We start from the raw sequence: 12580 nt of genomic DNA, 5'->3' as shown, positions 1-12580 counted from the left end.
TAAAAATGCCTTGTTTCATACTTTGAGCACACCATCATTTTTGTTTTCTATTTCTCAATCCTGTTTTTCTTTCTATTTCTGTTAAGGGAGGGCTGTTTAAAAAGAATCAGTGAGGGCAGGGGTAGATAGCATAATGGTTATGCAAAGAGGCTTTCCTGCCTGAGGCTCTAAAGTCCCAGGTTCAATCCCCTGCACCACCATAAGCCAGAGCTGAGCAGTGCTTTGGTAAAAAAAAAAAAAAAAAAAAAATGGAAAAAAAAAAAGAATCAGTGATAATTATGAAGCTCCCGCTCTGTGGGTGTCACCTTATTAAGCACTAGAGGTAAAGGGGCAGGTTTTGCTTTGTTCTTAAGAAACTCACAGCTGAGTCAAGGAGATATATACTTAAATACATTGCAGCAGAGATTGACAGAAATATGTCTTGGGCATGGAGAACATAGAAGAAGTGGCAGAGAGTGGAGAGGAGAGGAGAGGAGGGGAGGAGAGGGGAGAGGAGAGGAGGGAGAGGAAAGGAGAGGAGAAGAGAGCAGAGGAGGAGAAAGAGATTAGGCTCCTGAAACATGGTAATAGTCTCAGCAGTGTTGAAGTGTGAATAGAACTCATCAGGCAGCCAGGAAAGAAGAACCTCCTGAGAGAAGGACTAAAGGAAAGGAAGAGCAGGGGACCTTCAGACTAGATCTTCAGTGGAATGTAAATCATGGGGGAGGAAGCAACTACAGATGAGAGTGACTAGGAAGTTCTCTGGGAGAAATATTGTGATGACTTCAATGTGAAAATGGAGGTAGTTTTCCAGTTTAGAAAAGCAAGCCATTCATACAATCTTCAAGCTTTGTGGTGTGAAATATGGGAGTTGATGGTGTCTGAGTCTTTTTTCTACCACCACCATATAGATGTAGAAACAGGTTGAGAAATATCTGAGTTCTTGCTGCTTTAGAAAATAAATACCACATACCTTATGCGACATTTATGGAAGGAAATTGAAAGAAAGTCATCTCTTTAGATTCCTTACCTTTATACTTGAAACACAACAGTACTCAAAGTGCTTGAAATTGGGTTGCCTTGAAGACTCCCTAGGACCAAAGGGAAATTACCATTTCACACTAAAACATACCATCAGCTCTGCAAAATAAAACTCCAAGACTTGTAATGGAGTCTTGCAAATAAGTGTTTAGGAACAATGGTGCTCAAGAGCTCTTTACTGGCCCTTAGATCTGTATGAGTTTTTACTTTCTCCAGAAGACTACAAGATCTCTCTTTGAAAAAAAGTGGTCATATTTGCTGTTTTCTTTGGCAACAGGTTTCAGTCACTACTTCTTCTTCTAGCGTTTGCCCTCCTTCCGTAGCCAGTCAACAGCATCAGGTTGAGCCTGATGTAAAGTTTCGAGACCTCCTTTGAATCTGGAGAGGTGGCAGTTGTTGACTATGTGGGTCATAGTCTGTCTATAGCCGCAGGGGCAGTTCGGGTTGTCTCTGGCTCCCCAGCGGTGCACCGGCCATGGCCTGTTCGATAGCGATTGAGGAGGGCCCAATCGTAATGTGCTAGGTCAAAGCCGGGTTGATGCTTGCAGGGGTCTGTGTGGAGGTGATTGTTCTTTACCTCAGCTGACTGCCAACTCTGTTTCCAAGAGACTGGAACAGAGAAGTTCAGTGTAGGTGTAGGGGACCAGATTGGGTGACGATACGTCAAGCGTTGGACAGGGTGGGCGAAGATATCCGCGTATATTGGCAGGTCCGGTCGAGCGTAGACATGGGAAATGAACTTAGATGATGCCGTATCCCGACGAATATCTGGCGGGGCGATGTTGCTAAGAACTGGCAGCCATGGAACCGGGGTAGAACGGATGGTTCCAGAAATTATCCTCATGGAGGAATATAATTTGGAATCGACCAAGTGGACATGGGGGCGACGGAACCATACTGGGGCACAGTATTCTGCAGTGGAATAGCATAATGCCAGAGATGATGATCGTAGTGTGGAAGCGCTCGCGCCCCATGAGGAGCTGGCCAGTCTTGCAATGATGTTATTCCTCTCGCCCACCTTTGCTGCAGTTTTTATGAGATGTTTGTGAAATGACAGAGTGCGATCGAGTACTCAGTCACTACTGAGTACTGATCACAGATTGATTACCTCTGTAATAATACTTACTTGGAAATGGGTTGGGCCATCAGAAAAGTGAAATCCTGACAAATGTCCAAAGGTGTTGGGTGGTGGTTCTCTCTCAGATTGTCAAATAAAAGGACTGAGAAAATGGCACAGAAATAATTTCCTTCACCTAAATTACCCTTCCCCACAGCATTAGCTTTATAATGTAAAGGCTCTAGTGGTAGCAAATTATAGAAGCAATAGGTGACACTTTCTGGTTTGCAAAGTGTCTGAAGGATATAAAGTCAAAATTCAATCCCATGGTGGCAGTGGAGAAGGAATTGGGGAGAAAGAAAATTCTACTGTGAAGACTTTTTTCTGACCATTATTCATGTTATAATACCATTTTTTGGTTCTTTATTAGAATCAATTATCCTCTCAGATTCATCCTAAACATGCCCTGTAATTTCCTTTGGAAATACCTACCCATGTAGGTGGTCATTCCTAAGTGCAAGCTTAGTTAAGTAGAACTTAAAAGGATATCTATGAGCTTGAGCTTTATCTTATGAAAATCAGCTATTTCCCAGATTAAAGTGTTTTTTCCCCCCAATAATTATTATTTAAAAGCTTTCTTGGTCATTTTCCTTTTAAAATTTCTGTTACATATTATATATAGTGTGGTATAACAAGCATTTAAAATATTTACAATTCTGATCTTATAGTGAAAAAAGTTACATATGGTCATTTGAACTAATTGCTAAAATGACACTACACTAATTAGATAATTAAGGGTCTTGAGCATGTGGCCATTGTATTCATTGGGCTGGAAGCCAACATTTTCTATAGCCGAGAAAATGGGTTAGCATAATTCAAAATTCAATTGCTGTACCCTTTTTCATATGAATAGATAATACAAAATGAGCCTTAAATTTGGATTGGAAAAACTAACAGGAACTGGTTTTATTTTAATTGAGTTTTAAAGCACTTCTAGGTCTCTCATTGTCTTTGGGAGCTAACTCTTTGAAGTTGTAACAATTTCATGTTACTCTTCTTCTCACAGGAACATTGTACTGGTTTTTCTAGATTTATTGTAAAGCCTGAGAATCTGGTCTTTACCAATAAAATTCTTGAAACATGAAACTTAAGTCTCTTTACATTTTGAAGGTAGTTTATAACAGCATATTTTCTTGGTACCTTAACTTATCAAGGTTATTTGTCAGAGAAATTATCTATTATAACACCAAGGTCCCTATTTTTAGATGACAGGACTTAATACAGAAGTTTTTCCCATACCAACTGGTAGTGTAAGTTGATTTCATATTCTTTTATTTTATAAAGTTTTGCTTATCAGGTTTGTCATCCTCTATTTGAAATTAAAATGTGTGGTCTCCAGATGACCTTAAAGTAACTGACCCCCAAATCTAATCACTCCCAGCGTCTGTGAAAATCGACAAATATGTCAGGTATAACTTGGGGCATCAAAACATTGTTTTAAATATTTCATTTGCAGGCAAGTCAAGGATCATTTTCAGGTTAGTCCTCTGAGAAGGAGTGCTGGGTACATGAACACCTTTGGTTTCGCTGCTCTATAATCGCAGTTGTTATCAACGGGTTTCTATGAGCAGAAAATGTACAGTTATGTGTTCTACAGGAGTGAGTTATTGATTGGATTTACTGCCAGAAGAATGTTCCTAAGTGGTCAATACATGGCCAAAGTATGTCAGATGAAGGTAAAAATAAAATAAGATCTATATTTTTGATAGCATTTGCGGCTGGATTATAGTACACTTGTCTTTTGAGCTTACTATTGAATACAGATAAAAATGTTAACTATATTAACATAGATGAAAATATGATATCAAGCCTATCCCATATAGAGGAGAGTGTCAGTGTCTGCTTACATTTGAGATTATTTTGTCAAAAATCACATTCTCCTTGTGAACTGATATGAGTTGACTTGCTGACATCTTTTGGTGAATAAGAATGGTTTAGAAATTTGGATACATTTAGCTTTATGAAATTGCCATGCAGTTCTTATATTTCTAATTCTTTGTTAACCAGCGACAGCCTCATAAAAGTGCCATTGTCCATTGGTTGTGGTTAGTCCAACCTCAGCTCCATAAGTGTATCTTTGCTTGATATATTCTTTCTAGTAAATGACCAATGCTTAATAGGAAATTCATTATTAATATTTTATAACTTATCTAGTTTCTGATTTAACTACAGTTTACAAAATTATAAGATTTGAGGGCTATAGTTTTACACCCACCTATTTGTGTTTGTGTCTTTCAAAATATCCATCATCTGAGTTCCTGTGTGCCTCTTCCTTCTCTCTGATAACCACCATAGTTCTCACCAAGTCTAAGAAATAGTTGGGCTACAATTTTATTTTTGGCCAGTTCCAGCAAACTCATTACTATATGATTATAGTTATTGGAAAGGTCATTATCAAGTTGTAACAGATTATGGCTTCCAGTCTCTTCTACCTGTGCATTTTTTTCTTGCTCTTGATTGCAAAATGTCCTACTGACCTGTGATCTAGTAGATCAGTCATGTGAGTGACTCCACTGTCATTGAAGAGAAGCCTGTTTTTGCTCTAAAGATCTGCAAGTTCCAAGGTCATGGGAATGAAAAGAAGGATCTTGGCTGTTGAGATGCCACAGTCTTAAGCAGAAGTCGAGTTCAATGACAAAGAACCATTCATATAGCATTGTTGATTTTTCTAACCCCCATCCCATCCACATATACACAAAGACACACACATGATACAGAGATCTCAAAGAAGATGGGAATCTTTTGTTCTTGATATCTTTGTTCTTATGAATCTCTTGGTTAGATAGTTTGTAATGTGAAAAGTCAAATGATATATTCTATAGTGAGTTGGTTCATAAACCCAGGTAGTTGCTTTGTCTGGTGGTTTGGTCAAAAGGAAATGTGGACTGGGGTGAGTGGCAGGCAATGCTGGTTATTTTGGTTCTACCGAGCCAGTAGTGAGAGAAATGGTAGCATTCGAAGAATAATTCTGACAAGAATCAGATTTTTCTGTATGCACTCATTCTGACACCTCACAGAATCATTGTAAGATGAGACACTACTTTAGCATCTTCAAAGGACTTCAGAGTTACAATGAATCCATTAAGAAGAGTTTTGATTTTATCTTTTTTTGTTGTTGTTATTTATAAAACTGAGCCCCAGGTCATAAAATATGGGTTACAGACTTTGTGGGCAGATGAATTTGGCAGCCATTCCTTGAGAGGAAGCTTGAAAATACCTGGGTTCTTTATTTCTCTTCCTTAGCCTTGATTGATTCAATGATAACGTAATGAATGCAAGTGCCTTCAGTGTCAAAGCATCAGGTAGGGGTGGTCTGACTCAGGAGCAGTTGCCCTAATGTGGGGTTTGGTAATCCAGAGGTTTCTGAGCTAAGTGCTTTTGACATGCAGAATCAGGAGTCAAGGGCAAAGCTGCCTTTTAAATACTTTTTCTGAAGAGTCTACTATAGATGTGATTGAGTCTCTCAAGTGACAAGCTTTATTAGAGCAAAACTGGTCAGTGTTGCATACCTACTTGGGAGAATATTTTAGACCTCATCTATAACTACTATGTCATATTTCTGAAGTATCTAGCCTTCTTATTCTGCAATAGTGCAAGAAAAAAAGAAAACATCATTGCAAAACTGTTGTCTAAATTTCACCATTTACTGTGACTTATAGTTTTGTGCCTTTCGTCTTCCCCAACATTAGCACAAGCCTGGCATCCTCATTGTCACATCATCATCATCATCATCATCATCTCCTTCTTCTTCTTCTTCTTCTTCTTCTTCTTCTTCTTCTTCTTCTTCTTCTTCTTCTTCTTCTTCTTCTTCTTCTTCTTCTCCTTCTTCTTCTTCTCCTTCTTCTCCTTCTTCTCCTTCTTTTCCTTCTCCTCCTCCTCCTCTTCCTCCTTCTTCTTCACCTTAGATAATGCTTGTTGATCATATACTATAGCACTGAAATAGGGATTTTGCTTGAATTATTCTTAACATGCAGAAAAGATTTCAGAGCAAATGGTACAAAAATAAATAACATATATTTTTGGAGTCTAGGTACTTGAATCCATGATCCCAATATGCTAACTTTCGGCCATGGGAATTTTCACCAGGTTTTTTAACCTGCATATGCTTTCATTTCCTCATAAATAAAAGTGGAGTAATAATTCCCATCTGCCAAGGCTGCAGTAATGATTAAACATGAGTATTGCTCTGAGTCAGCTTGCAGTGGGTGCTCAAGACAGGTGAGTAGACGTGCTATTTTTATATTCGATATAAAGTCTGAGATGTGGGCATACTGTTGAATGAAATAAGTCATTTCTGCAAAAGTCAGAAGCAGCCCTGACTATCTTTTATATGTGAGAGAATCATCACCTCCAAGAGGTGGCGATCTTAAGACCACTGAAATGAGCCTTCTGGAGTGCTGGAATCGTTCCATATATCTATCGATCTGGTGATGTGATTTCATGAATGTGTACACATGTAAAAGCTCATCTAACTCAACGCTTAAGATTTTCGTGCTCTAGTGCATGTAAGCAAGACCTCATAAGAATGTCTTGACTAAAGTTTCCACTCTTTAAGAGCTTTGGCTTACTGCCTCAAGTCAAAACATAGAGTAGGCCTCCCCAACAACTATAACATGTGAAGGCAGGATGGTGACTGAGATAATGACTTGGACTATTTCCAGATTCTGCTGAGGCCATTTCAAAGGCAGTTACGGTTCCATTACTCAAAACTTGAACCTTAAAAGAAATTCTTCAGCCATGTCAGTGTAAACTAAATAAAGCATCATATTTATAATATTGTGGTTCTGACCACCCCCGGACTATTTATGACCACAGGGACAGCTTAAATGGGATGACCCATAAAAGTCATCTGCAAGATCAGGCCCAACACTGATCTGTTTGGGGCCAAGTAGAGACCATGCCTTGACAGCACTTCTCCAGAAGTAGGATTTTAAGCTCAGTATAGTCCATCTCCACAACAGCAGGTTAGGAAAATATTAATTTCCTATCTTCTGTCTCCTTGGGAACTAGCCTCAGTTAATGGAGTTAACCCTTGATGAGCATTACAAGATGCCCCCCCCCGTTTGTCTAAGAGATTTCCTTTTTTTTTTTTATCTTTATTTATTCGATAGAGACAGCCAGAAACCGAGGGGTTGAGGGAGCTAGGGAGAGAGAAAGAGAAACACCTACAGCCCTGCTTCACCACTAGCAATGCTTTCCTCCTGCAGGTGGGGACTGGGGATTTGATCCCCGGCTCCTTGCACATTGTAATATTTACACTCAACCAAGTACACCATGACTTTGCCTCCTGAGATGTCTTGTTTTCTACATTCATGGAGAATATGGAAAATTCAAACTCATTTCACATCACCACCTCTTTTGTTGCCTAGTTCAGGCTTGACTTCCTATCCCTGAGGCCTGGGTTCTCCCTCTTCTTTTTAACAGTTTTTTTAAATTTTTTTTTATATTTATTTTATTTATTTATTCCCTTTTGTTGCCCTTGTTGTTTTATTGTTGTAGTTATTATTGTTGTTGTTGGATAGGACAGAGAGAAATGGAGAGAGGGAGGGGAAGACAGAGAGGAGGAGAGAAAGATAGACACCTGCAGACCTGCTTCACTGCCTGTGAAGCGACTCCCCTGCAGGTGGGGAGCCGGGGTTCGAACCGGGATCCTTATGCCGGTCCTTGTGCTTTGCGCCACCTGCGCTTAGCCCGCTGCACTACAGCCCGACTCCCAGGTTCTCCCTCTTCTTGACCCTCCAGGCCAGGGCAGATTTCCAGTTATGACATGACTTGGGTGGATCCCACTCACCTGCAGTGATGCTGACCCTTGCAATACCTCACCATCCTGTGCTCCCATCCAAGCTTCAGGTGTCCTCCTTCTCAAGAGGGTTAGTTCTAGGTCCACTGTGAAATAATTGGTGCATATCCCTCAAGACAAGGTTAGACTTTCTAAACTTCAGCTTTCTTTCTTACAAAATGGAGAAGTAAGGCTGATGTCTCACTTCTCTTTTAATTTAGTTTTTCTAGTTGAAGACTCATGTTAAAAAATAAATATGCATATGTTAGTCTCTGTCCTGGCTCTTGTTACTATTTTATTCCAGTTCCTGATATCGATTCCTAAAATCCTTGTAATACTCTTGGTCATGGGAATGTCTGACCATGTGCCAGTTGCTCTACTTGATGTACTTCAGTAACGATCTAATTTAATCCCTCTACTCCCTGGTAACTTGTTCATTAGTTCCATTTTAGAAATGAGAAAATGGTAACTCAAGCAGATTGAATAAGTAATTCAAGGTGCAACTGTTAAGGATACCCTTTATTGACTGCCCATTGCATTTTAGGGATTGTGGTAAAACTTTCATGTAGAGAATCTCATTTAGCTTTACCATAACCATATGGTAAAGCCTTTGACAAAGGAAAGTTTTTACTTTGACAAACAAAAGTTTTACTCTGGGGGTTAACTAATACACTGAAGGTCATTTGTCTATAAATGGTGGGGCCTTACTTTCAGACTTAGGTTGGAATCTGAAATTAATGTTTTTTCTTCTAAATGTGACATTGCTTCTCTTCTTATCCTCATGAGAGACCCCCTTCCCTTTTATTAAAAACTAGAAGTATTATCCCATGATTCCACAAAAATATGAATTTGACAGTACTTAATAAGTCATAAACTATTTTATGATGGGATAATATAGTGAACATTCTTTTTAATATCTGTCTTAACATTTTACAGAAATGAGAAAATATAGGGTATAATTCTGATAAGAATTTTTTTTAAATCCAGTAACTCTGGAGTTTTATCACTATTGCATTCACAACTGATTCCAAACAGTGCATGAATCTTTTAAGATAAGTGTCTTATTGATTATCCTGAAAACAAGCAATCACTTGGCATCCTGAGACTAGCTCACTGCCCTCCCCTGATTACCGTAAACAGAGACGTTGATGAGAAGAAATGTCTTTTTCTTTGGTGTTGAAACCATTGAACATTTTGATCATGGTATGGATAATAGAGGAAGTGAAGTGACCAAGGAAAAGTGGGTTTGATCACAGATGACCATGACCTTGTTTTGAAGAGAAACATCTGCTGTTTAGCTAATGCAGTCATGAATTGTTTTAGAACTTTGTGCCAAGACGTCTTCCTGGTAAATGTGCAAAGTGTCCCAATGAATGCCAATTCATTGCTGTCAGGAAACATTAAGTCTCTTAAGTGACATCCTTTTTCTACATGTTTACTTGTGGTCGTGTAAATCAAACAAACAAGCCTCTTAGAAATGACTCAAGTATTTACAAAGGGCTCCACCTCTTTTGTATTTGTGGCAGTTAGCTAGAATGCAAATATGAGCGTGTGTTAAATTCACCGTGAAGCTGCTTTCTGTGTAACTTGGGCTGTACTTCTCCTTCAGTCTGATCTTTGCATCTAGCTGGCAGGCCTGGCACCAGGGTAGGCAGTGTCACTGGTGGCAAGGGAAGTGGTCATGTTTTCCCTAGTGTACTTTATACTCTTGAAATACTGTTCAAACTTGAACAAGTTGTGGGTATTTGAAAATAGAAGGAGAAATATCTGACTCATGGTTTTTGGTTGCAGATAATGATTGAAGTCATTGCATGAAGCTTACAATCTGGTTTCCTGAGGCTGCTGGTGGTGGTGAAATGTTTAGTTGTTATCCTGGAGAACTGGATGGGGTCACTCTGCCAGATGAACCTTGTTCCTTGCTCTGAGGAAACTCTTGTTCATAGCAGCAAAATCTGTCCTTCCAAGTCTCTGAAACTTACTTTTGAAGTGGCCTTACAATTTACCTCAAGCAGGGCATGAACGAGAATGGAAACTGTCAGTACTAGAATCATGTACCATTAAAAGTCACTTAGAAAACCGGTAAAGTTATTTTTCTTACTTTTCTTGTTTCTTTTCCAAAAGCACTACTAGTCAGTTCTTGCTTATGGTGGTGTGGGGGGTTGAATCTGGGGCTTTGAAGCCTTGAAGCCTTAGGCATGAGAGTCTTTTTGTGTGACCATTATTCTGTCTCTCCCACTCAAATTCCTTTTTCTTTTTTCTTTTTTTAAATTATTTGTTTATTTTTTTAACCAAAGCACCAATTGGAACGAGTTTATGATGGTGCAAGGGGTTTAACCTGGGACTTCGGAGCCTCAGGCATGAGAGCCTGTTTGCATAACCATTATGCTATCTATCCTTGCCCCTCAAGTTCCTGTTTCTAGATGAGGGTTTGGAGGCTTGGAGAAAGTGAGTTAATTATTCTTCTTGAGTCTAGTGTTCATTCTTGCTGAGGTCATTTCTTGTCAACTGATAGAGTATCTACCATGTGTCAGACTCTGAGAATGGTTTGGTGAATAAAGAGAGAGCTCCAGAGTGCCCCTGTGGGGAAACAGGTTTTCATGGGTTTGGTGATAGTGATACTGGTAGAGGAGGAGAAGCTTGACTTTTTCAAGAATTAACCACTTTTTCATTTTCTCCAGTCTACATTCTTTAGTAGTCACTCTGCAAACTTCTTTTGGGGATATGGTCACTGTATTGACTTAGTATTTTGTCTGACCCAACCACCATTCTAGTCAGTATTCTCTGAATAAATGTATGTTCGTGTGTGTGTGTGTGTGTGTGTGTGTGTGTGTGTGTGTGTGTGTGTGTGTTGTCATTGCTGGGCCTTCACTGCTTCTTTCAGGCTGACTTTTTCAGATAGAAAGATAGAGACAGAGCTTCTCCCAATGTGACGGGGGATGAATTCGAACCTGGGGTACACACAAGGCTCTCTCTCAGGTGCACTATCTCACTGGCCCTGTACCTATACATATACACATGTACAAGCACATACATATACATGTAGGATAAGAATTGTGATATTTATATTTTGTACTGGAAGTGAGAGAGGAGAAGGAGGGGTGGAAAGAAGAAGAGGGTACTAGGGGAAGGTAGAAACAGGCTGGGGGTATGGATCAACCTCTCAATGCCTATGTCCAACAGAGAAGCAGTTACAGAAGCCAGAACTCCTAACTTCTGCACCAAAAAAAAAAAAAAAAACAACTATTTTGATCTATACTTCCAGTGTGTGTGGGGGGGGGAGTGATAGGAGAGGATAAGAAGGCTCTGAATTCCAGCTCCATCAGGACCCAGAGAGAGAGGAGGAAAAAGAGAAGGACATTTGGATGTAGTAATGGGATTATGTGTGACTTGGAGGGGAAGAGAGGACTGGACCTGGAAGAAAAAAGGGGCAGTTATGTACAAATATAGTCAGATAGTTGTAGAAATGACAGTTAACCCATGTCTGCAACCTTGGGAGAACTGCTGTGTCTTGCAATGGAGGGAGTGGGGATTCAGAACTCTGGTGGTGGGAATGGTATGGAATTATACCCCTGTTGACATGTAATTTTGTGAATTAATATTAAATCACTAACAAAATTGAAAAAAAGAAAACACACAAAAGAGGAGAGGAGAGGAGGGGAGGGGAGGGGAGGAGGGGAAAGGAGGAGGGAGGGGACTGATGCCCAAAATTCAGGAGCTCTGGTGAGGGTGGGATTGGAGGATGGTCCAACTCAAGAAGAAAGAACACATCTACCCCCTTTTGACCTTTGAGCTCTATTTGGGCCCTTACTGGGTAAAAGATGGAGGAGGCTGGCTCTTCTTTATTTGTAGTACTGAATCAAATGCTAGTCTATTCCAGAAACATCATCACAGACACATCCAGAAAGATGTGTTTTGTTGTATCCCTTGACCCAGTCAAGCTGACACATAAAATTCACCATCAAGCCACCTTACTTTGACCTTGTCAGCAATCTGTATATCTGTAGATTTCACCACTCTTGTACTGGTGTCTTCCTCCAAATCAATTATATTTTAGCACTCAACTTTTGGCAGCTTTGAGTCTCATATTTCTATTGGGACCTAGGGAGCAAATGGAGTGTTCTTTTTTTTTTTTAAGCTTTTTTTTAGTTTATTCTTATATTTGCCAATGAGGACACAGAGGGAGAAAGAGAAAGAAACTGGAAAGGAAAAATAAAATAAAAATAAAAATGCAACATTTCAGGCTTTTGTTGATCAGCTCTTTAATGGAGAACATAAGCAAGATAAGTTACCTGATTCTGGTAATGTTTATTTTTTGGAATTTGTTTATTTATTTATTTATCTATTTATTGCCACAGTATTTTTTCCGGGGTTCCTCATCTGCACAGTTCTACAAGTCCTGACAAAATTTCTTTCTTTCTTTCTTTCTTTCTTTCTTTCTTTCTTTCTTTCTTTCTTTCTTTCTTTCTTACTTCCTTTCTAGATAGGGAACGAGAGACAGAGAAGGAGAGAAAGAAAAGAGGAGATATTATAGCACTGAAGCTTTCCACATGTAGGTGTTCCTATCCAGTAGCTGGAGGCTGGAATCCAGATCCTCACACACAGAGAATTTCTGCCAGTAACTGAGCTATATTTTGGTCCCCTACCTGATGTGATTTTCCTGACAG

At 39.5% G+C, this 12580-nt stretch overlaps 1 protein-coding gene across 4 annotated transcripts in view; it reads left to right on the top strand.

Annotated features, from left to right (window-relative positions):
• WWOX (WW domain containing oxidoreductase) overlaps positions 1–12580 on the top strand; it is a 1192279-nt gene that overhangs the window by 543605 nt on the left and 636094 nt on the right. The window contains exon 10 of one of the 4 annotated variants that reach the window (XM_060185128.1): positions 9708–10000. The exons of the other annotated variants lie outside the window; for them this stretch is intronic. Within the exon in view, the coding sequence (XP_060041111.1) occupies positions 9708–9731 (24 nt within the window). The 3' untranslated portion in view covers positions 9732–10000. Of the gene's footprint in view, positions 1–9707; positions 10001–12580 lie in introns of those variants that run through there. 4 annotated transcript variants of the gene reach the window in all.

Source organism: Erinaceus europaeus, chromosome 2 (genome assembly GCF_950295315.1).
Source record: "Erinaceus europaeus chromosome 2, mEriEur2.1, whole genome shotgun sequence".
In the NCBI taxonomy this organism is placed as follows: Eukaryota; Metazoa; Chordata; class Mammalia; order Eulipotyphla; family Erinaceidae; genus Erinaceus; species Erinaceus europaeus.
The sequence above is the reverse complement of the archived record's forward strand: the minus strand, read 5'-3'. Positions and strand labels throughout refer to the sequence as shown.